The following is a 23,362-nucleotide window of genomic DNA, read 5'->3' as shown; positions in this document are numbered from 1 at the left end:
TGAAATAAAAGTCTGAAAATTTATTACCCTTTTTCATTTTCTTTCAGGTCAGACCCCACAACTACATTAAATAAAAACGTTTTTATTTTATTTATTTAACAGATTGGGCATGGATCAAAATCAAGCTATGATTGAGACCTTTTATTTAGAAATGACGAGGGAAATTACTTCTTTTGATTAATGATAATTAAAAATAATTATTTTTACTGTATATTTGTTTTCACTCTAAGTTAACAATTCTCACTTTGATGTTAACAAAAATGAAAAATTTACTCAAAACCCTTTCATTAAAAAAATTCCCACTTTGATGTCAACAATTTCTCACTTCGAACTTAAAACCCCGTGGGCAAATTATTTACTTATATCTTAATATTTATTTAAATTTTAGGGCCTGGCATGGCCCAGCGCGTAAGGCGTGCGATTCGTAATCCGAGAGTCGCGGGTTCGCACCCACGTCGCGCCAAACATGCTCACCCTCCCAGCCGTGGGGGCGTTATAATGTTATAGAGTAAGTACTGCAATACCTGGTTTGCCATTTCCTCACTAGTATAGCTTTTCAGTTTCAAAGTGTCGAATTATAACACTTAACTGATCTATACGTGAAAGATTTGGCGTCGAGTCAACTGACAAACTAAAATAACCAAAAGAAATTACTTCATCAATAATAAACGCGAGGACCTTCTCAGCCATTGGTTCAATGTGTGCTTTACAGGTGGTTTTGAACAAGTAATAAGGATTTCCATATTTCGAAATGTGCCTTGCTAATAATGGATCAAACTGACATATGAGCTTAAGCAGCCATAAAAAATTTCCCATTCTGTAGTGAAACAAATTTTTCATCTGTTTCTCAAAAAGCCAGACACGTTTAACTAACGTACGAATAACAACTATTACATGCTCCAAGACATGTTCCCAGTAATTGCACTCTTCTTTAATTTGTTTTCGAACTGTTGTGGCAAGCCTGAACCTTGTCTGCGAGGTACGTATCTTAGCATAGAGTCTTTGTAAGTAGTGTTTCTTTCATGATGATCAATTACAATGGTATTTCGCAAATCACTGAACCCAACAAAACGCTAGTAAAATTTAGGGACAAAAAATTTACAAACAAAGCAATAACCTGGCCCTGTTGATGGTGAATACAATAACCGCTCTCTCTTGTATTTCTCACCATTGGTTTTTACCCCAAATAAAGGTTTTTGTGAACAGTGTCTCGTTGGTTTGCCACTATTAAAAGTCCAGCAAGATGAGACAAATGGGTCACACAAATCAGTGGATCCACAAGCAAGCCTATAATTCACATCATCGCCAGAGAAATCAAATCACAACCCTTGATCTTTTGCTTTAGTTTCTCCATCTTTTGTAGACTGAAGCATTTCACTATAGTCAAGTATATTTTCATTTTCAGCAATTATTTCAACTTCAGACTGTCTTGTACAGCAACTTGCATCAACATTAACACTAGAGATATCAGGAGAACTTACAGGCAAAGTGAGATCAGTTGTGAGACTTGTGCCAGTTGAGCCAGCCTGTGACACCTCAACGCCATCATGATGTTCTGACCTTGAAGTGGACAAAGTGATATTTGAAGGTGTAGAGTTTGGTTCAACTTCAATCTTGTCAGAGTCAGATGAAGTACAAGTGACTCTGATGGCGGAGATGGGTTTTGATTTGGAAGATCATGTTGTGTAAGTTGAGTGAGAATATTAGTCAGCTTTCCAGTCTTGACCACTAAATCCAAATCCTTTCTTTGGTTCTTTTTTTGAGAGTTTTCTCTTTTGTGTACAGCTTAATTGAACACGTTTCATTTTGCAGTCTGAAAAATACAGAAACGAAAATAAAATAATACGGATCATATATAGTTATGATGATTAGAAAAACACTAAAATTCATTTAAAAAATGTTGTTAAGACAGTCAGACATACTGAACTCTAGGTCTACATTAAGACAAAGATTGTCAGAAAGTTATCATTGGCCCTAAATCCATCACCACATAAACCAGAAATCATAAATACCTTTATTGATATGCTGCATTCTGATTGGTTGAAAACCATTCGAGACTGGCTACAATCCATTTTAGAAGAATTATTTTTCAGTCGTTGGAAAAGTTTCATTAAGGTTGTTGCTGTAATAGCTGTTTGCAAAAATCAATCAATGTCAATGGTAATATGCATATCCATTGTGAACCAAAAAGTATTCCAAAACAATTTGTTATCAACAACACATACTGTTGTAGCCTATATACACAGTGATCATTCTGTACTGGTACATATACATAACATATAATCAACTGTAAACTGTACTGCACATTGAACTACTAAATACTGTGTTAGGCCAAGGCTAGAGTACCTTGATCCTAATCAAATATTTGAAGAATGAGTTGTAACCTCAACTGTGAGCTTAGGACTTTAAATTATAGTATTGTATTACTACTAGTAGTATAGTGTATACATAACAACGTTAAGAATCATGTTGTCAAACCTAAAAGGTCGAATTATTGCTTTAAGACTACTCCGATCAGTCAATTGTTTTTAGAGCTTTTCAGAAATGAAATAGAACACATACTGATCTGAATTTATACTCGCAAAATAGTTGAATTACACCTAAAAGTTTGTCGTCGTTGTCTCTGTGTTTCTATCTCGGATTGTTCGTTCATCTCATAAAAAATATCACCAGAGAGCCAGGCCAGGTCGGGGCATTATGACGTCAGAATTGGATCAATGAAATATTAAGGAGAATATAATTGTGACCTTCATTTTTGGGTTCAAAAATTGCATATTGGAAAAAATTTTGTTGGCTATTCATAAATGGGGTAAACATATTTGTCCCCTAAGTAAATCTCAGCTTCAGATCTGTTTATATTAATACATAATCACAAGGGAATACACACATGCTCAAATACTCTTATACAGGGTATTCGGAAAGTCATTGTGCACTTATATGTTTATTAACAGACATATTTCAATATAGAATGCTGGAGGTAAGTATGAATGACAATTATAAACAATGTTGAAAGTGACCCCCGTTGGCATCAATACAAGCTTGGATCCTACTTATTTTGTTTCTAAACACCGCTATCAGTTGCTAGCTTGAAATAAACTGAATGAATGCTGTTATCGCTACATGCAAGTCATCCAGCGTGCGCGGATGATCTCGATACACTGCAGATTTTGCTGCTCCCCATAGATAAAAGTCTAGTGGATTAAGATCTGGTGAGCGTGGGGGCCACACGTCTTTGGAAATAATGCAGTCTCCAAAACATTCCTTTAATAACCGCATAGATCTGTGAGATGTGTGGGTAGTAGCACTATCCTATTGAAACCATGAGTAATTGATTTCATGACTTGTCATTTGACAGATGAAGGTGTGAAGAATCTTCGAACAATAGCGCTCGCTGTTTATTGTGTTCATAAAGAAAATAGGGCCAACAATTCGACCTTTGGAAGTCGCAACCCACACACCAACCTTGAAATCATGCACGGGTGTTTCGTACAAACTGTGAAGATTATTGGATGACCACAATCTTGAATTATGTGAATTAACGTAACCCGAAAGATGGAACCATGCTTCGTCAGTGAAAAAAGTAACATCCAACACATTAGCTGTATTTTCTTTGATAAATCGGTTAAATCATCTGCATTAGCGTATTCGTTTTTCATTATCAGTTGCTTCCAGTTCTTCTTCCGCCATTATTTTGTATGGGAAGAGCTTTAATTTCTTTCTGACGACCTTATGAGACCAATATTAAGCTGCTGAGTTAACGTTCGTTATGATTTTGATGGACTCTACATCACACTGTCAGAAATATCCAACAGTTTCTCCTCCGATAACTTTGCTGGCCTTCTACAGCGTTTGGCACCATCCACTGATCCTGTTTCCCGAAACTTATTAACAAGATTAATAACTGCATTGCGATGTGGAACAAGTGTGTCTAGGAATTTTTCAGCAAATCGCTGTTGCACCACATCTGTGTATCTACCACCTTCTCGGAGTACGTGTTCGATGAGCACAACACGTTCTTCAGTTGTTAAAACCATATTGGGATCAAAATCTGAAATATAATAAAATATGATGACAAAACTGCACAGTGACTTTCCGAACACCCTGTAGGTTATATATGTAATCTATGAACGATAGCATTGCTTCAGTGGCACTCCTTTCTAATTTTTTTTTGGTATGATAAATTTCAAAACTTGTACTCGTACACAAAGGAAGTTTTTTTTACAAGTTGTTTGAAGCCAAAAAATTACGGCTCAGAGAAGCTTCAGTGAGAAATACACTTATAATGCAATACTAACGAAAATAAAACTAAAACAAACGAGACAATAACCCAAATATAACATGCGAAAACAGAAGTCGGAAAAAACATAAAACTAGCCACGTCTCTGCACACATGGCACCATTTCGTTTGATTTATGTTTTTATGGTATTAAACTTATTTTTATGTGGATGTGACTGAATAAAGTAGTCAAAGGTAAAACAAAACAGTTCCATTGCCTGTAATTTTTTATAATTAGCCACAAAAGAAGGAATGAGTGAGAAAAATATTTCATCTTCAAGGTCAGACATCACATCATAAGATACGATCATCTTTTACCTGAAGTTTTATCAACATTTGTACTGCTGTTTACAGTAATATTTCGCAAATCAATGACTTCTTACTTCAGACACATAGTTTAGTAGTTTCTGGAAAATTTAGCCACTCACCGAACCAAAGAAAACCTTTTTTTAACAATGCAGAGTAAAGTCAAACACAACAGATAAGGACAATCACAAAACAATAAACTAAAGTTGATTGTGACAGTGAAAGAGTTAAGGGCATGATAGATAGGGAAAAAACTCTGTGGTTCTACCCCTTTCCCTTGGTGCCCCAAGCACGTGCATATGTTGTTTAATGGGTAATCCAGGGCTGATGACCATGCCTTAGGACGCATAGATTAGTTAACAGCAATCCTGTGTAAAGGAATTTCAGTTTGAAGAAAGGCTTGAAGTCCTGTGTAAAATTCAGTTTGTGTTGCTTTGCTTGTCAATGAATTTATTCACAACTTCATAAAATAGCTGTAGAGTGTGCTCTTTGACTTTATGTTTGGAAGACTCCCTGCAACTATAACATGTAACAGAGATAATTCTAGTACAAGACTGTTATTTGTGCCTACTATCCCTTTATAATGTGTCGATCAATCCCACTATTCGTTGCTAAAAAGTAGCCCAAGAGTTGGCGGTGGGTGGTGATGACTAGCTACTTTCCCTCTAGTCTTGTATTACTAAATTATGGACGGTTAGCGCAGTAGCCCCTGTGAAGCTTTGCGCGAAATTCAAAACAAACCAAACCAATCTGCCAATGGGAATTTCACTTAAATGTCATTTTTTAGTGTCGTTTACTCAAACCGAAGACATATAATAAAATTAAATAAACAATGTTTAGTTGTGTTCACTAGACTTGTTTGTTTCTTCTCATTCCGTCCAGACAAATCTTCAAGCTTTTTGTCACGCAGCAATAGTTTAACTGTTTACTATTGTTCCTCTAAACTAGAAATACCACAGCTGGATAAATTGATTTTTGTGTTACCGTAAAACTTTTACGCTGACTTAAGGTGGGTATCTAATGGGCGGTGACCAGAGCTGCATATATTGTGGTGTAAGAGTCGTGAAATATATTGGAGGAATGAGATCTTTGTCAAGTTACACTTTATATAATTGTTACAGAACCACACTGGAAGATATTCCTTATTTGTGTAACCTATTTTCTTCTGCACCACCTTCTACAGTTTTGACGAAATTCCTCTGACTGACGAAAGAATACATCACAATTTACATGAAACTGTTGAAGCTCAATTTTATGTAATCCTACAGTTGATATAAACAGTGATAGTTGCACGGCTATAATTCCATTTACGAATGACAGTAACATTAAACTTCACATTAACGTCATTACATTCAGTGGTTAGCTTTTCCTTTAATTGTGATAACATTCGCTATTTATCATCTAATCAACACCAATATCTTTATAAACTGAACTATAGTAAATCAACAAACACTCTATAGTAAAGAATTAATGGCAGTAAAATATCTCTGTTAGGGATTTAAACACACACTCGTTTATGTGCTTTTCATTGACTTTATTAAACTATAACTTGTTTAAACAAATTCACGATGTTACGCAAATGTTTATGTCCAAGAAAACGATCAAGGACAAAAATAAAATACCATATAATCAGAGTGATTTTAAAAGGCGGACTTGTTTTCTTCAGGGGCAAACTCATAGTAAAGATAAAGGTAAGCAAATATAAATACACTGCTGGCCAAAATCTTAAGGCCAATGAACATAAATAAAATATATGCATTTTCCGTTATTAGACTCAACCACTTATTTGAGTAGAGCTTCGAAAGATGGAAATAAGAAAATGGAAAATAAAAATACAAAACGTTTTTAGCATTTAATACGAAAAATGTGAACAAAATGAAATTAGCCTAAATTCTAGCTGGTCAAAAGTTTAAGACCATAAAAAAGAAGTCTTAAACAAGGTATGAAATGCCCAACAAGAGGTCTCAGTGGCGAGTTGCACGGCCGTCATCGCGAATAACCTCAAACATTCGCTTTGGTATGGTCGATATAAGCATTTAGAGAAGGCTGGCCAGAATGTTATTCTAAGTGGTGAAGATGGCTTCACGAAGATCATGCACTGTTTGAAATTGACGTCCATTTGCATAGACGTCCCTTGCTATGCACCCCCAAACGTTTTTAATGGGATTCAGTTCTGTCGAGCACGCTGGATGGTCCAGAAGAATCACGTTATTCGCCATGAATAAGTCATTTGTCCTGAGGGCATTGTGGATTGCAGCGTAGTGCTGCTGAAAGGTCCAGTCATTTCCAGAGAGCATCAATAAGGATGGTCTCTTCAACATGCTAGTGTAGCCAGCTGCTGTTTGACGTTCTTGTATAACCTGAAGCTCCATTGCTTCCATGAAAGAAGAAAGCACTCCAGATCATGATGGAATCTTCTCCACTGTGTCGTGTAGAAAATGACTCTGGTGGGATATCCTTGTCGTGCCAGTAAGATTGAAAGCCATCTGGACCATCCAGGTTAATTTTTTCTGTCAGAGAACAAAACCTTTGTCCACTTTTCTACGTTCTATGTTTGGTGCTTCTCAGCAAAATTTAACCGAGCTGTTTCGTGGTGTGGAAGAAGGTGTGGCCTATGAAGACGTTTACGGTTTTTAAAGCCTTTGTCTTATGGATGCCGTCTTATTGTTCTTGAGCTGCATTCTGCGTCCATATGGGCCTTAATCTGGTTCGACGATCGTCCGGTGTCTTGCCAGACAACCTGTCGAATCCTCCTGCTCAACGCTGGCGAAATTTTCTAGGGCCGATCATTTGAAATTCTCGTTCCCAATCCCTCAGGGTCTTTTAAGAAATTTGCAACAGTAGTTTTATTACCCCCAATCTCACCAGCAATAGCACTTTGAGAGAGACCTTGCGTTTGCATTTCAACAATTCTGCCACGATCAAACTCTGTCAATTTTTTTTAGCCTTTGCCATGTTTTTACCCAATGTAACACAGGAGATGTCAGTGGAGAATGTTGAGAACACTAATGCTTGAACAGAAATGACTAAATTTCGTTACGTGTTTACCGATTAACGCTTCGTTTCAGTATGGTCTTAATCTTTTGACCCGCTAGTATTTAGGCTAATTTCACAGAGATCACATTTTCCCTATTAAATGCTAAAAAAAGTCTTATTTTTATTTTCCCTTTTCTTATTTTCATCTTTCGAAGCTCTACTCAAATAAGTGGTCGCATATTTTTTCTTTATGTTCATTGGCCTTAAGATTTTAGTTAACGGTGTAGATCTAAATGTGTGAATAAAATATATCCACGAGAAACAATAAAAAAGAAAAAAATCACGTAGTTATAAGTCAGAGTCTAATACGTGGACATAAACCCATGTAACCATCAGATCCAACTTATACCTCCCAAAGTACATATACTTTACCACTGCCTTATGCAAGCAGTACTTAAAAAGGAAAGGCATACTGCAAAATGTTTAAATTATGCCTAGAGTAATACTTTCCATCAAAACAATACAAAGCACAGCTTTTTAAATTCACGAGAAAAAACATCCTTAGAAAGATAATGCAATTTCTATTTGATGTCAACTGTAGAGAAGTGTCTTTCTTTACAAAAGCCTAACATTCTGTACGAAAAACACAGGTAAGTTGCGAGAACCTTTAGGCCTAACATTCTGTAAAAAACAAGGGTAAGATATAAGAACACTTCGGTCTGACACTCTTTCAGAAAAACATATATACAATTACAACAGAAAGTGTTCGTACCCCTACGTCCGTAGTAGTTGTTTCCTCACAACTTAAAAAGTATCACGATTACCATAATGAAAGTAGAGTATATTATAAATATTACTCTGACACACGTCTATATAAATTTTTATGTAAATTGAATGACAATTAAACTGTTTATAAACAAATAACTAAACATAGAAGGTGCAGAAATTATTCGTGCGTCTACTTTAATGGTCAGTTGTGTAGCCTTTCAGATGAATTACTTGGCGCAATCTTTTCTCATAGCCCTCCATGATCGTTTGACAGTACTCGACTGGTATTTTCTTCCATTCTTCTTTACAGAAGGCCTCCAACTCTTGCAAGTTCTTCGGATGACGCTGATGAATCCTGGTCTTCAACTCATTCCAAACGTTTTCAAATGGGTTGAGATCGGGTGACTGCAATGGCCACTCCAGAACGCTTATATGCTTCCTCTGCAACCAGGATTGCACATATTTCGATGTGTGCTGAGGGTCATTGTCATGATGGAAAATCCAACGACGCCCAAGCCACAAGTTCCGAGCATCATTCTTAATATAAGTGCCTAATATATCAACGTACGCTTCTTTTTTCATGATTCAGTCGACGCAGTGAAGGCTGCTTACACCAGAAGAGCCGAACGAACCCCAAAGCATGATCAAGCCACCTCCTTGTTTAAATGTAAGGATGGTGTTCTTTGGAAGATTTCGTTCCCCGTTCTTACGGAAAACATAGCGAACATCATTGTGGCCGAAAATCTCGATTTTAGTCTCGTCTGAACAAAAAATACTCTTCCAGTCGGTAAAAAATTTATCTATATGCTTTCTTGCATACTTCAATCGTGCTTCTAAATGAACAGGCTTTAAATATGGAGTTCTGTGAGGACGGCATGCTTTGAACCCAGAAGAGCGTAACATGTTCGTAACTGCAGAGGTGCGTCCGGGACGTGGAAGTTAGCAGTTGATCCTGTAAGCTTAAATTTGGCAATTATTGTTCTTTTTAATTTCGTGCAAAGCTACTCGAAGGCTATCTGCGCCTTGGCAATTATGCTTTAAACAGTAGACTTCCACACATTAAGTTATGTAGCAATACACGGAGACACACGAGACTTGTATTTTACATTAATTCAGTTTTTTTAAATCACTGAACAGTTGTTTCCTGTTCGCCATGATAACCAAGCAGATAATGACGGAGACGGCGCTAAATTGCCGGAAGTAAATGTTTTCCTGGCTAAATTCCAATAATTATGAACCCAATGTTTAGTTCTGGAATGGTATAATGTAGTTTATTCGCCAAACTAAACAAATTTTTTACGGGAATATCAGTTGTTTTACACGTTCTGAAATACAAATACTTTCTGCTCCTCATATTTTTGGTTATTTGTTTATAAACAGTTAATTTGTCGTTTAACTTGCATGTAGATGTGTGTTGTTATGATATTTATAACAAACTATACGAATATTAGCCTAATCGTGATAATGTTTAAGTTGTGAGCAAAAACTGCTCGGGACGCAGGGGTACGAACACTTTCTGTTGTAACTGTAAGCTGCAAGAAAACATGAATGCATTTGTCGGATGTTGTCAACATCATGGTCACCCTTATTTTACCTTTCCAGTTTTTTTGGTTTTTTTTTACAAATTTAAAAAGGTCAGTCTTCGACGACTACGTCCGCTTTGAAATTAAAAATCGCGTACATTAAGGTGCAAATTAAATGGCTCTTCTCATTCTCCAATCGTCCTTTAAAACAGTTTATACTTGGACTTGATAGACTGAACAGGTCATGTATTACAGGGGTCCTTTAAATCACCTTATACTTCGTAAATTGAACAAGTGCTCTAGTGGTTCTTTAAATCAGTTTATACATGACAGATTGAATAAGATACGTACTACAGTAGTCCTTTAAAAGAGTGTATATTTGTTAGTTTTCTCTCCTCTAAAGTATGGATCATCTTTTGTTGATAGTTTTGTGCAGGTTGGAGCAATATTTTATGTCACTAACAACAAACCTGGTGTTACTTTCTTTTTCATTCAGAGAACATGCATTGTTTCCTTTTTTGTAGATGAGCTATTGGACTTCAGCATGAGCTGAACAGCATTTGAAGCACGTGTTACAATACAGTAGGTACAAACATTTGAAGCACGTGTTACAATACAGTAGGTACAAACATTTGAAGCACGTGTTACAATACAGTAGGTACAAACACTGAAATCATGTGTAAAAATACAGTAGGTTTGGTTTATTTTTCTTTAAATTTTGTGCAAAGCTACACGAGAGCTATCTGTACTAGCTGTCCCTAATTTAGCAGTGTACGACTAGAGGAAAGGTAGCCAGTCATCAATAGCCACTGCTAACTCTTTTACCGACAAATAGTGGGGTTGACTGTAACATTACAACACCCCTATGACTGACAGTTTGGTGTGACAGTGATTCAAACCCACGACCCTCAGATTGCAAGATGAATTCCTTAACCACCTGGCCATGCCAGGCGAATACAGAAGGTACAGACATTTAATGCACGTGTTACAATACGATAGATACAGACATTTCAAGCTCATGTTATAATACAGTAGGTACAAACATTTCAAGCACGTGCTATAATACGGTAGGTACAAACATTTCAAGCACGTGCTATAATACGGTAGGTACAAACATTTCAAGCACGTGCTATAATACGGTAGGTACAAACATTTCAAGCACGTGCTATAATACGGTAGGTACAAACATTTCAAGCACGTGCTATAATACGGTAGGTACAAACATTTCAAGCACGTGCTATAATACGGTAGGTACAAACATTTCACGCACGTGTTATACTACAGCAGGTACAAACATTTCAAGCACGTGTTATACTACAGCAGGTACAAACATTAAGTACATGTTATACTACAGCAGGTACAAACATTAAGTACATGTTATACTACAGCAGGTACAAACATTAAGTACATGTTATACTACAGCAGGTACAAACATTAAGTACATGTTATACTACAGCAGGTACAAACATTAAGTACATGTTATACTACAGTAGGTACAAACATTAAGTACATGTTATACTACAGTAGGTACAAACATTAAGTACATGTTATACTACAGTAGGTACAAACATTAAGTACATGTTATACTACAGTAGGTACAAACATTAAGTACATGTTATAATACAGTAGGTACAAACATTAAGTACATGTTATACTACAGTAGGTACAAACATTAAGTACATGTTATACTACAGTAGGTACAAACATTAAGTACATGTTATACTACAGTAGGTACAAACATTAAGTACATGTTATACTACAGTAGGTACAAACATTAAGTACATGTTATACTACAGTAGGTACAAACATTAAGTACATGTTATACTACAGTAGGTACAAACATTAAGTACATGTTATACTACAGTAGGTACAAACATTTCAAGCACGTGTTATACTACAGCAGGTACAAACATTAAGTACATGTTATACTACAGTAGGTACAAACATTAAGTACATGTTATAATACAGTAGATATAAACATTAAGTACATGTTATACTACAGTAGGTACAAACATTAAGTACATGTTATACTACAGTAGGTACAAACATTAAGTACATGTTATAATACAGTAGATACAAACATTATGTACATGTTATAATACAGTAGGTACAAACATTAAGTACGTTATACTACAGTAGGTACAAACATTAAGTACGTTATACTACAAAAGGTACAAACATTAAGTACGTTATAATACAGTAGGTACAAACATTAAGTGTATGTTATACTACAGTGGGTACAAACATTTAAAGTTCAGTAAGTAAAAACAAAAATTGATGACACCTTCCGAGAATAAAACTTTTATTTTGTTCATTAAACTTATATTTGTTCCTAATTTGGCTTATCCATCAATAATATTTTTATTTCCCAGTCCCTTGTGGGAAACTGTGATACCTTCATGATTACTGTTAAAAAAATACCAAAACTGGATGATTCCATATGGAGAGGACATGAAAGACATTTCACAGTTAGAAAAGGCTTATATTATAGATATTGCTTAACTGAAAAAAGAAATCGTCTCCATATAGAAGAAACATATTTTATCCACTATTTGTAATTTGTTAGGATTTATTAATACACTTTTTAACAGTATAATAAACAGTATTTTCAGCTTTTGCACAGTTCAGTAACAGCACTCACACAGACGGTGAATTTCTCCATGTACTATCTGTTTTAGGTTTACTCACATAACTTTCAACAATAATTTATTTTTCATCATTATTAATATTGTTCTTTTTATATAAAATTATATTGGACATCTTTATATTTTATTTTATCATTAAGATGTATCACAACATGTTTATAACTACATCAGGACATTTCATGACACACGAGGTTTCACCAAACAAACTAACTTGACATATGTATCCAACTTTAAGAACCTATTTCTGGGTAAGAAATTCTCAAAGAAATAAATGCACAGATTTAAAATTACTCAACAATATAATGAAATATAAACTTAATATACTTTTGTTTAGAAATCCAAAATTGGTATGGTTATCACCTCCTCCAACTGTTAATATTACTTCGGTTTAACATCTACAAGCAACCATGAATACAACGGTCTTTGTTTCCTCTCCACAACCTTGTATTTCAGATTGTTTAGCCCATCATTGTTATATCGTTGATAGCCAGATCTCAAAAAGTGTATCCTAATGGATATAAAAATATGCTAATTAAAAACATCTTGTTACGTGAGAACACAAGTCGAAGTTACATCACAAAGAATGAACAAAATTGATTCATAATTTAAGTCTCTTCATATATTTAAGCTATTAAAGTATATTTTTATTAATTGAGCCAGTAAGTACTTATAAAAATACAAAATGTTTTAAATTATTTACCATTTCTTAGCCACAAACAAAAATTACAGTCACATTTAAACATGATTTAGTTGTATATTTATGTCAAAAATAAAGCCAAATGATACACTTGAAGTTCTAAATTTTATAATTTTAATTACAAGATTTTAGCCATCACCAGGTTATCTGAAACTACATGAATTAGATTTTGGAATAATCTCTGTGGAAAATGTTGAATTATTAGCAGTTTGAAATAATCAATGTTACACATTCAGCAACATTAATGTTCAGCCAACATTATAAAATGTGGTTTCTTTTACTTACAATTCCTTGTTAGTAACTTAAGTTTGTCCTGTAGAAAAACAAAGTTTTAATGTTAATTTTCACATAATAACTGTTCCTACATATACAGCTGTTCTCTCTTCCTAGTTTTCTCCATAAATATTAGATAGCTACACCTGTCATACAGTAACCTTACTTATTAAATGATAGATTACTTAATATTATACATCTCTAATGAAGAAAAGATTCACAAACCTATTTGGACTGGGAACAGCTTTGGAATGAAACAACATAGTGTAACGAGACAGACTAGGTTCCCAACGGGTGATCGAATACCCCTTGTTCAGTATCCTGAACAAAGAAAACTACATGAAATCATTAAATATCCTGAATGGCAGAATAACTGTACATAACACATTTTTCAGAACTGGATATTTTCAGGTTTTTCGTTTCAACTGAATAGTGTAACATCTGATTATAGTTTTTGTGTAAGAATTATTAAGGTTGGTTGTTCAGACCCAAGAAAGAGCAGTAATTTGGGTTATCCAATTAGGACCCATGTTTGAGAACTTTCTGATTGTGGAGTTATTATTAAGGTTCTGTCACATGAGGAAACAACAGCTTGAATATAGTGATATTCAACGTAGAGCAGTTACTAGGCCTTCTTCTTCTAAATAACCAATATACAGTGATATTACCATGCAAAGAACATACAACAATATACTGAGCTTCAGAGTTAAAGGAGTGGAAGTAAGCAGCTAAAACATAATAAATGTAGAAGTAAAGCTGGTTTCTAGTATGTAGGTTTGTACAAAAACATATATTAAAATATTTGAAAGTTCCATGAAGAACTGAAATAATGCAGGAAGGTTAAGTAAGATGAAAACATAGATGTTTATGTTAAACATTTTTAGATAAATATTTTACCAGGACTAACAGCTTCATTTTCAACCTGTAAGACAAGCTCACCTTTAGAAATATAAACATTTGATTGATGCTATTAGAAATTACAAAAATAATCATTTAGAAATATATATTTCAAATTAGTAGTCTATCCTTATCACTGTATTTAATTTTTAACCCACTTTATACGTAGAGAACAAACCAAAAGCATGTGTTGTAAGTTTGTTGTTTTTTTTGGATGCAAGTAACAAAAAAGTTTAGAACAAAGCATGAGTAAAACAGATTTAGAATCCTTGGTTTAACTTGTTAAAAATAAATGTACACTGCTCAAAGAATGAAAGGATAACTATACATTATAAAAAGTAAACCCATGGTTATAAAATAATGTCAGTCATTTCTCAGCTATTATGTGCTACCACATGACTGTGTCAAGTTTATACTATTTAGTGGTTTCATAAAGTTGTCTTGGTTTTTACTTTGAAGGAAGTCACACAATTAAAAAAAATACCCATTTTAAAACACCTTGAAAAATACCTGTTATAAAAATCATCATCTTCACCTCCCCATCCAAAGAATACATTTGAAAATCCATTTACATGTTCAAACTGGTGTCTAGTGACAGCAATTACTCCACCAAACAGCCCTGGATAAGGCAAACTGGATAAACAAAATAAAATTATCAACAAAATCATATCATCTTTCCTGAACAGACTTTTTCTGATGCTTATGTTTTAAACTGAAACAGTCTTTCACCAGCTATAATAAGTACCACTAAACCACAGTGAAACAAATCTTTTTAAAGTTCATAATAAAGCTGGTACTTTAAAAATATTTATGTTGTAAACATAACCAAAATGCAACACAAGTACTGCCAATATTCATGTTCCATTTATGATTACAAATGGATAAAAAACACATGATAGTATGTGAACTTTGTAATACTCAGATTTTCTAACATTCTATCAGTTGAGCTAAATGTTATGATTATCATTGTTTTCTTTACTTTATCGTCATTCTCTGTTGAATTTACCCTCATACTAAGTTTGTTTATGAATATTTAGTTAGAATTTACAAAACAATTTCCATCAGTCACATTATAGTGTTTATATTTAACATTTTAAATATGTTTATAAAGTATGAGATTATAAATATTGACATCAGTTACAAAACACAAAAACATCTGGTTGTATACGTGATAAGAAACCACATGAATAATCAGTCTTTCCTAATTCTTGGGCATTATAATCATGAACTGCTAAATCAAACTTAAATCTTTAAAATGGCAAATAAAAAAAAAGACTTCAGACTGTCGTTTTACTTTGGTAAGTACGACTTTTACTTTTTTCTCATTAAAAAATGTAATTACTGACAAATAATTGCAACTTAGTTGCATATTAAAAAAATCTGAACAGTGTAAATGTGATGTTTCTTGAAAATTCACATTAGTTAACTAGTTATATGTGCTAAGGGCTCACAGTAAAATGAAATGAGCCAGAAATATGTTGAAAATATTTAATGAATCATAAAAATATGTACATATGAATTTTGTAAATAACATTGAAATTTCAATAGCTTAAAATAACTTTCTTTACTTAAAAAAAAATATAAAAACACTTAAGCATAAATTGCTAGGATAATAAAGATAAAAGTGAGGGTTGAAAGGTTTGAAAAAACCAGTTTATTAACTTAAAGTGTATACAGTCAGTCTGATGGATTGACTTGTACTGAAAAAGGAATGTTGACTATATTTTTGATTTGTGCATGTGTAAGACAAGCTTTTACTGAGATGTACAAGCCCATTTCACACAAAAAATCAAATGTATTAGAAAAGTATTTGTACTTCAGATGTCAGTCTAATTTGATGCTAACAAATCCAAGTGCAAAGTGGTGTTCAAATGATAAAAATACTTGTCCAACGAAAGCTGGAAGGTTTTAAAAATCAGTATATCAGAGAAAGAATTCCGACTATAATGCATAGGATTACAAGCGTTTGTACTTAAATATCTGTGAATTTAATACATCAGTCTAACAAGCCATAGTGCAAAGTAATATACATTTAATGACTTAAAATATATTTGTTTATCATACAGTTTAAATGCTGCATTTTTATGATATCCAGAACATTTGAAGTGCTTATCTACAGTTTTTTTGATACTGTATACTGCCATCTAGTGTTTACTCTCATCAAACACGAAATGTTGCTAAATTAGTAATAAGGGTACAATGAATATTTGGTTAACCTGATGTCAGAAACAAACGACAATTTTTTAAAGGTTACAGCATGTGCATTTTGACCCCTGCTCAAATATAAAGGGTCAAAAGTTAAATGTATTTGTAAAAGCAATTACATTAAAAAAAATTCAAAGAGAAAAGAAGAGACAAAAAATACAAGATTACAAAATAGTAAAAGTCCAAAGTCCAATAACATCCACATAAAATTTCCAAAAGTAATAGCATACATAATAATGTAATTATGTTCTTTGACAAACCTATTTAATGTCACAGGTACATAAACTGGTACAATAATTACTTATTTTCATTCACAATAAAACTATTATTTGCATTATCTTTATCCATTCAGTTGAATTACAAACACATTGTAATAAATAAAGTACTTTTGTGTCTTCATAAAATAAAATTATTTTAATTTTCTTACACGTATCTGAAAGTGTCCAGTGCTGAACACATATGTCTGGGTTGTTTGGAACAAGTGTAAATGTGACGGGGACTTTCTGGAAGCAAATCCACATCATGGAAGACAAAACAACAGTAGTTAGAGTCCTTCAGTGCTTCTACAAATCCAATGTTGAAGAGTTTAGCTCTATTAAATTTGTGCATGGTGCTCTATAATAAATAAAAGCACAGATATAGATATACTTTCCTTGTAGAAGCTCGCAACAGTTGGAAGTTTTCATTTAGAGAATTCTTTGCTGTTTGTGGAAGACCATTTAATAATAAGCAAATCAGGGTAAAAATGCAGTCGCAAAACAACTCACATGATAGAATAGACAAGACAAAAAATAATAAATTTAAAATAGCACTTGGGATTCTTTTAGGTACAGCTAGAGTAAATTAACCTACAAGATTTTTTTCTTGAAACATGGGAAATATTGTATGTGTTTGTCCAACAAAATATTCTAATAAAACTACAGCATGAGTGAATCAGGAAAGTTCCAGATTGTGCAGTTTGACTTGGTTCTTATGTGAACTTGACCACATGAAGCCACTTGTAGTTCAGAGCTCAAAACCAACTCAATAATGAGTAACACATACACTACTGGCTTGGTTTATGCAATATTTAAGTTTGATGACAAGGAACCCAATTTTAAAAAAATTAAAGTTTGGATGCTGTCTTGAATGGATAAGTAATATTAATGTATATATAAATGTTTTAACAAGATTATGTTATCACAATTTTGTTAAAACTTTGTACTTTTGTTTCATTATTGAAACAAGTCATCTCCAAACTTTTATTTAATATTGCATAAACTGAATGACCAAAGCAGAAAACCATCTATGTTACAGGAATCCAATCATCTAATTCATTATAAAGAGATAAGAGTAGTCATGGCTCCTGAAATAATCACATTAAAGTACACATTTTCAGAACATTTAATCACATACCTGCTCAACAACATATACCCCATAATTCAAAAGTTGGTTTTGAAGAAAAGGATGAATGTGTTTCAGAAATATATTCAGCTGCAACTTTCTATCTCTGTATGGAACTATAAGTGCCACGTGATGTTGAGAGGTACAGTGTGTTGGTTTCCACTGACCACCAGGCTTGATGGACAGTATTTCATGTAGGGTCTTCAGATACGTTTCATTCACAAATGTTTTAACGGAAGAATATATTTCTGAAAAAAACAACAAGATTATACAAAGAAAAAAAACACTATAGAAACTGAGTGTAGTAATGTACACTTAAGAATAACACGGTAACAAACAATCACAATTACAATTAGTCTTCAAAAGTACCAAAAAGGTGTACTTTATCATTACAACTGTGAAAAGCATGTTAAATAAAAATTACAAAAAATATTAATGTGGAAACATTAAATATTAGCAAACACCAAAGTGCTTTAGAATATATCCAGCTATATTCTTTTATTTAAAATACATCTTTCCAGATTTGTACAAGCAATAATTATTTGATAATCTTGTAAAACACACACACAAGTTGAGAAACATACTCATGTCTGTAACACAAATTGTGATTATGAGGAGGTTATCCATCTTAGTACATTTTAAAATATTTGTTCTCACATTAATTCATTGTCCCAACTTCTTTTCGTTTATAGGTAGCTTTAGTTTAAATTTAAAATAAAACAATCTATAAGAAATAAAATATATTACATTATGTTGATAGAAAACTGAAAAACGTTGGAGAGAACAAAGTACATTTTTCTCAAATAACTATGCATATGTATCCAATCAAATGTAACAAATATGGCTTAGAGACTGATATAATTTAGGGACATTTCAGTAAAATTTGCCACATTAGTTTCTGGTTAAGGACAGAATATACAATGGGCTATCTCTATTGAGCCAACCATGAGAATCAAAGCTTTTACACTGATCTTTGAACCATTGTGAGTTGGTCACATTAGATTTATACAGATAAGTACAGCAGAACCTTGTTGTTATCTTGTTATGTTTTGGAACAAGTAACCATTTTATTAAATTATACTTCAGACAATCCACACATATATCATTTTTTTCCATTCTTTAGTTTGTAGACTGATCAAAGCCACAATCCTGCATGTTATTTTAGCTATCTCTACACAATACAAAGTATATAGTTACTGTATTGGTTCATCTACTTGTAGCCTAAAAATCGATAATAAACATGTTAAATTTATATTTAAAAATGTATAGACAGGGAAATTACCTAAATGTTTAGGAATTAGTGGACAAGTTTGCAAAAAGGTTGAGCCTTCTTTTTCCTCACTGTTACACACATAAACATCCTCTTCAAGATGAGAAAAAGTTACGTAACTGTATCCACGACCAGTAGGACAACGCAGAGGTAGAATTATACATATTATAATTAGTACCACTAGTAAAACTTTCACAACATTGCTGTTTAAGTGACTGAACTGAGGAATCCATCGCACAAGTTTTAGAAACTTTGTATTCATTACGTAGAAGTCAAGTCTTCATTACCACAGTTCACTCAGGTCTTTTTTTCCATTTTTGTCTAATGCTAATATGTACATACATGCAGAAACTCTGGAAAGATAAAAACATGTAGACTGGTAGAAATATGCACTGTATTTTATTAGAACTAAAATGTATATCAAATATATATAGTAGTATATATGCTATCTCCCACACAAATCAAACAAGTAAAATGATTACCATTAATTACCATTCAATTACCATTTTCAATAATTTCTAATAATACTATAATAAAGATGCTTCTTTTAACATTTACATCACCACCACTCTGCTTTCTCCCTAAATTCTACACCTAATTCTAGTGTTAAAAACAGCATTCCTGGTCATGCGAAGAAATTACGTTTTATAAGAAGCCTAAATCAAAAGCTACGCGCCCTCTATCGCATTACGATCGATTATCAGATTATTACGACTGGGTTATTTTGGTTTAAAGATATTTTTTTTGTACATTTCACTAAATTGTACATAACAGATATTTCAGTGGTATATACAGATACATAACTCAGACAGCTAATGAACTCTGGTTTCTTCGTTTATTTTGAATTTCATGTAAAGTTCATTTGTTTGTTTTGAATTTCGCGCAAAGCTATATAGGCTAGCCGTCCATAATTTAGCACTGAAAAACTGGAGGGAAGGCAGCTAGCTAGTCATCAACACATACCACTAACTTTTGGAATACGCTTTTACCAACGAATAACTGAATTGACCGTCACATTATAGCGCTCCAACGGCTGAAAGGGCAAGCATGTTTGGTGGGACGGGGATTCGAACCCACGATCCTTCGGAAACCAAGCGCCCTAGCCACCTGGCTGTGCCGGGCCTCACTCAAAGCTATGCGTTAGTTGTCTTTAATTCAACAGTGACAGGTAAAAGAGAAAGAAGCAGCCAACACCATCCACAACCAATTTTTGAACTACACTTTTACCAACGAATAGTAGGATTGACTGAAACATTATAACACATCCACGACTAAAAGGGCAAGCATGTTTGATGATGGGTATTCGAAGAACAGATTAAGAGAACTGGATATTCCAGATGTAATATGGTACACATAATATGCACCATGTTCATTCTGGCAAAGCCACATGTTAAATGCCACATTCAATGTTATTTATGTAAAAAAAAAGAAGAAGTAGAAGAAAACACAGATATATGTAGTTGGTTATGTTTTAAAATTTACAATTAAAATTATTCGGAAAATATTCCCGATAACATCACTACTGCAACTAAATACAACATTGAATTTCGGAACTCGAATAGGCCTACGTCTTTGTTTGTGACTAATTTCGATGAATAACTTAAGACTGAGAATGGAAAAAAAAAGAATAATTTTTGGAACTGTGTTATTCACTTGACGCTGCTTGTATTGTATGATATTGAACTAAATCTGAGTGGAAAATTACGCAATGAATTATATTTGCGCTCTGTTACCAAGAGAAACGAATTTTAGCATTTAAGTCTTAACATTTTACCTCCGACCCACTCGAGGTACTTACGGATAAAACTGTAACTAATCTTTTTTTCTAGTGTTAAATAACTTTATTAGTTTGTTGTTAGAAGCACACTAAGCTGAGCGTTCATGTTCACATAGGATTCACATAGGAATAGGAACAATTATTCATTGTTCTATAATTATATTGCCAGGACTCGTTATATACTAAATAGAACGTCAACTTATACGTGTCTATGTAATTTATGGTATAAGTTTTAATTAATTCAATACATATTTCAGCTATTTATAGTATTAGATAGTTTTGATACATTAAATTCCATAAATAGTAATATATACATTGACCATATGTAATAAGTGTGATAGATGACTTTTTACATGCGGGAAATTAACAGTTTTACTTTTAGGCGCTCTTGGGAAAAGAACTGAAAACACGTTAAACAGTGGGGATAACCAGTTAATGACCTCAGATAGAGTAACTATCGACGCTTTTCATGGTTGCCTGTTGCTCATATTAACACCGATTATTATTAACTAACAGATGTACCATGAAAGTTTTATTTTTTGTTCAAATATGCCAGAAGCAATATAAGGCAAGGGTTTTTTTATTTTTACGAAAATTTACAATGAAGCTAGGAATTAAGCTCAATGGACTATATGTGCTCTGCCAATTACGATTATTGATTTCTAGCGTTATAAGTCCATAGACATGCTGCAGTGTCACTTGGGAAGTGGGGCAGAGAGGAGAGAAAAAATAAAATGGAATTGTCCCATCGCACACTAACGTGCATGTATTTAATTTAGGTGTTTACAAGGTATGTCAGCTAGTTCAAATAAATAAGACATATTGTGTTTAAAACAAACTTGTAGAGCTTCAGCGTTTAGTTTCGACAGTATGAAAAAATATTAAAATTATTTGTTACACGGAAAATATGTTGCCTACATCAGTGACTTACAGGTAGGCATAGCATGGCCAGGTGGTTAAGGCATTCGACTCATAATTTTCATATCGAGTGTTCGAATCCCCGTCACACCAAACATGCTCACCCTTTCAGCCGTTGGGACGTTATAAAGTCACAATCAATCCCACTGTTCGTTGGTAAAAGAGTAGCCCAAGAGTTGGCGATGGGTAGTTATGACCAGCTGCCTTCCCTCTTGTCTTACACTGTAAAATTAGGGACGGCTAGTGCAGAGAGCCCTCGTGTAGTTGTGCGCGAAATTTAAAAACAAACAAGACTCACAAGAAAAGCCTTCGGTTTAAATATTAGAGGGCGCTATATAAATAACAATTTTATTATGTATTACCCTACATGTGCATGTCTCAGCTTTAATTCGATTTCTAATTTGTCAATTACTTCATTCAATTTTTTTTATCTTTTGTATTGAATGTCTTACAGTATCAAAATTTTCATTCTAATGAATTATATATTTTAATCCTAATTCATGAGACATATTACTGTTTTATACAAATCGCCTGGCCCGGCATGGCCTAGCGCGTTGCGACTGTAATCCGACATATGCTCGCCCTCCCAGCCGTGGGGTGTATAATGACGGTCAATCCCACTATCGTTGGTAAAGAGTAGCCCAAGAGTTGGCGGTGGGTGGTGATGACTAGCTGCCTTCCCTCTAGTCTTACACTGCTAAATTAGGGACGGCTAGCAGCCCTCAGTATTGTGCGAAATTCCAAAAACAAACAATACAAATCGCCCAGTGAAGATACCGCAACTGATTGTTATTGTTTTTTCTTAATTAGTGAAATAGCAGAGAAAACATTTGCTCCCAAAATTGTGGCGCACGACTGTACGTAAAAATATTACAAATAAATAAATGTTTTCAATCTGTCCAACAAGGGCAAACAAACTAGATTGATACTTAAAAGTCAATGTCAGGTTTTGGTAATTTTGACTTTCAATAGAATGAATTTTATATAAAGGTAGGTATAACACTAACAATATGAAATGCTAAAGAACAATGGGACTACCAAGTGAGGTGATTAATCCAATTATTTAGTTTTTGCTTCCGATAGACGAATCAGGATTCGATAACTGCACAGATAAGACTGAATATGACAGTGTCATATCAGCTATGCAGGAAGACGAGGATATAGTTTCATGGTATTGGCACGTGTTGTTTCGCGAAGAAATTTTGCATTTAGTGTATGAAAGTGGACAGTACTTTTCTTCAATAGCAGCACAGATGATATATCGGAAAGTGGAACGACTAGTCACGTGGGTAGCACACTGTTTGCCTAAGGAAAGTATGACGCTATAAAATTTAAATATATAACATAACGCCTTCTCGGACTGAAATTCACATATTATTCAGACTTCAGGGATTTTTTAGATTGTACAACTCTTCAGTATAAACAATCTTCCATCCTACTGACATGTC

General features: G+C 33.8%; 1 protein-coding gene and 1 long non-coding RNA gene across 5 annotated transcripts; both read right to left on the bottom strand.

The window, feature by feature from the left end:
* On the bottom strand, window positions 1-5,242 carry LOC143225344 (uncharacterized). The gene is made up of 2 exons (XR_013013808.1): window positions 2,013-5,242; window positions 1-1,813 (listed from the first exon to the last, which is right to left on the bottom strand). It is a non-coding gene; the product is annotated as an uncharacterized LOC143225344 (long non-coding RNA).
* Window positions 5,243-12,134: 6,892 nt separating this feature from the next.
* LOC143225343 (beta-1,4-N-acetylgalactosaminyltransferase bre-4-like) lies at window positions 12,135-19,908 on the bottom strand. Of its 4 annotated transcripts, none has more exons than XM_076454565.1 (7): window positions 19,778-19,908; window positions 19,232-19,572; window positions 17,962-18,197; window positions 16,994-17,181; window positions 14,872-14,994; window positions 13,690-13,785; window positions 12,135-13,002 (listed from the first exon to the last, which is right to left on the bottom strand). In XM_076454565.1, the coding sequence occupies exons 2-7, from the start codon at window positions 19,479-19,481 to the stop codon at window positions 12,873-12,875; spliced, it is 1,023 nt and encodes a 340-aa protein (XP_076310680.1). In that variant the 5' UTR covers window positions 19,482-19,572; window positions 19,778-19,908; the 3' UTR covers window positions 12,135-12,872. The 4 variants fall into 4 exon arrangements, 3 of the variants coding, with proteins under 3 accessions (XP_076310680.1, XP_076310679.1, XP_076310681.1); XM_076454564.1 differs by having other exon boundaries at window positions 19,723-19,898; XM_076454566.1 differs by having other exon boundaries at window positions 19,702-19,853.
* Between the last annotated feature and the right edge of the window lie 3,454 nt (window positions 19,909-23,362).

This window comes from Tachypleus tridentatus, chromosome 9 (genome assembly GCF_004210375.1).
Source record: "Tachypleus tridentatus isolate NWPU-2018 chromosome 9, ASM421037v1, whole genome shotgun sequence".
Lineage (NCBI taxonomy): Eukaryota > Metazoa > Arthropoda > Merostomata > Xiphosura > Limulidae > Tachypleus > Tachypleus tridentatus.
This window is presented reverse-complemented; position numbering and strand designations above follow the sequence as displayed.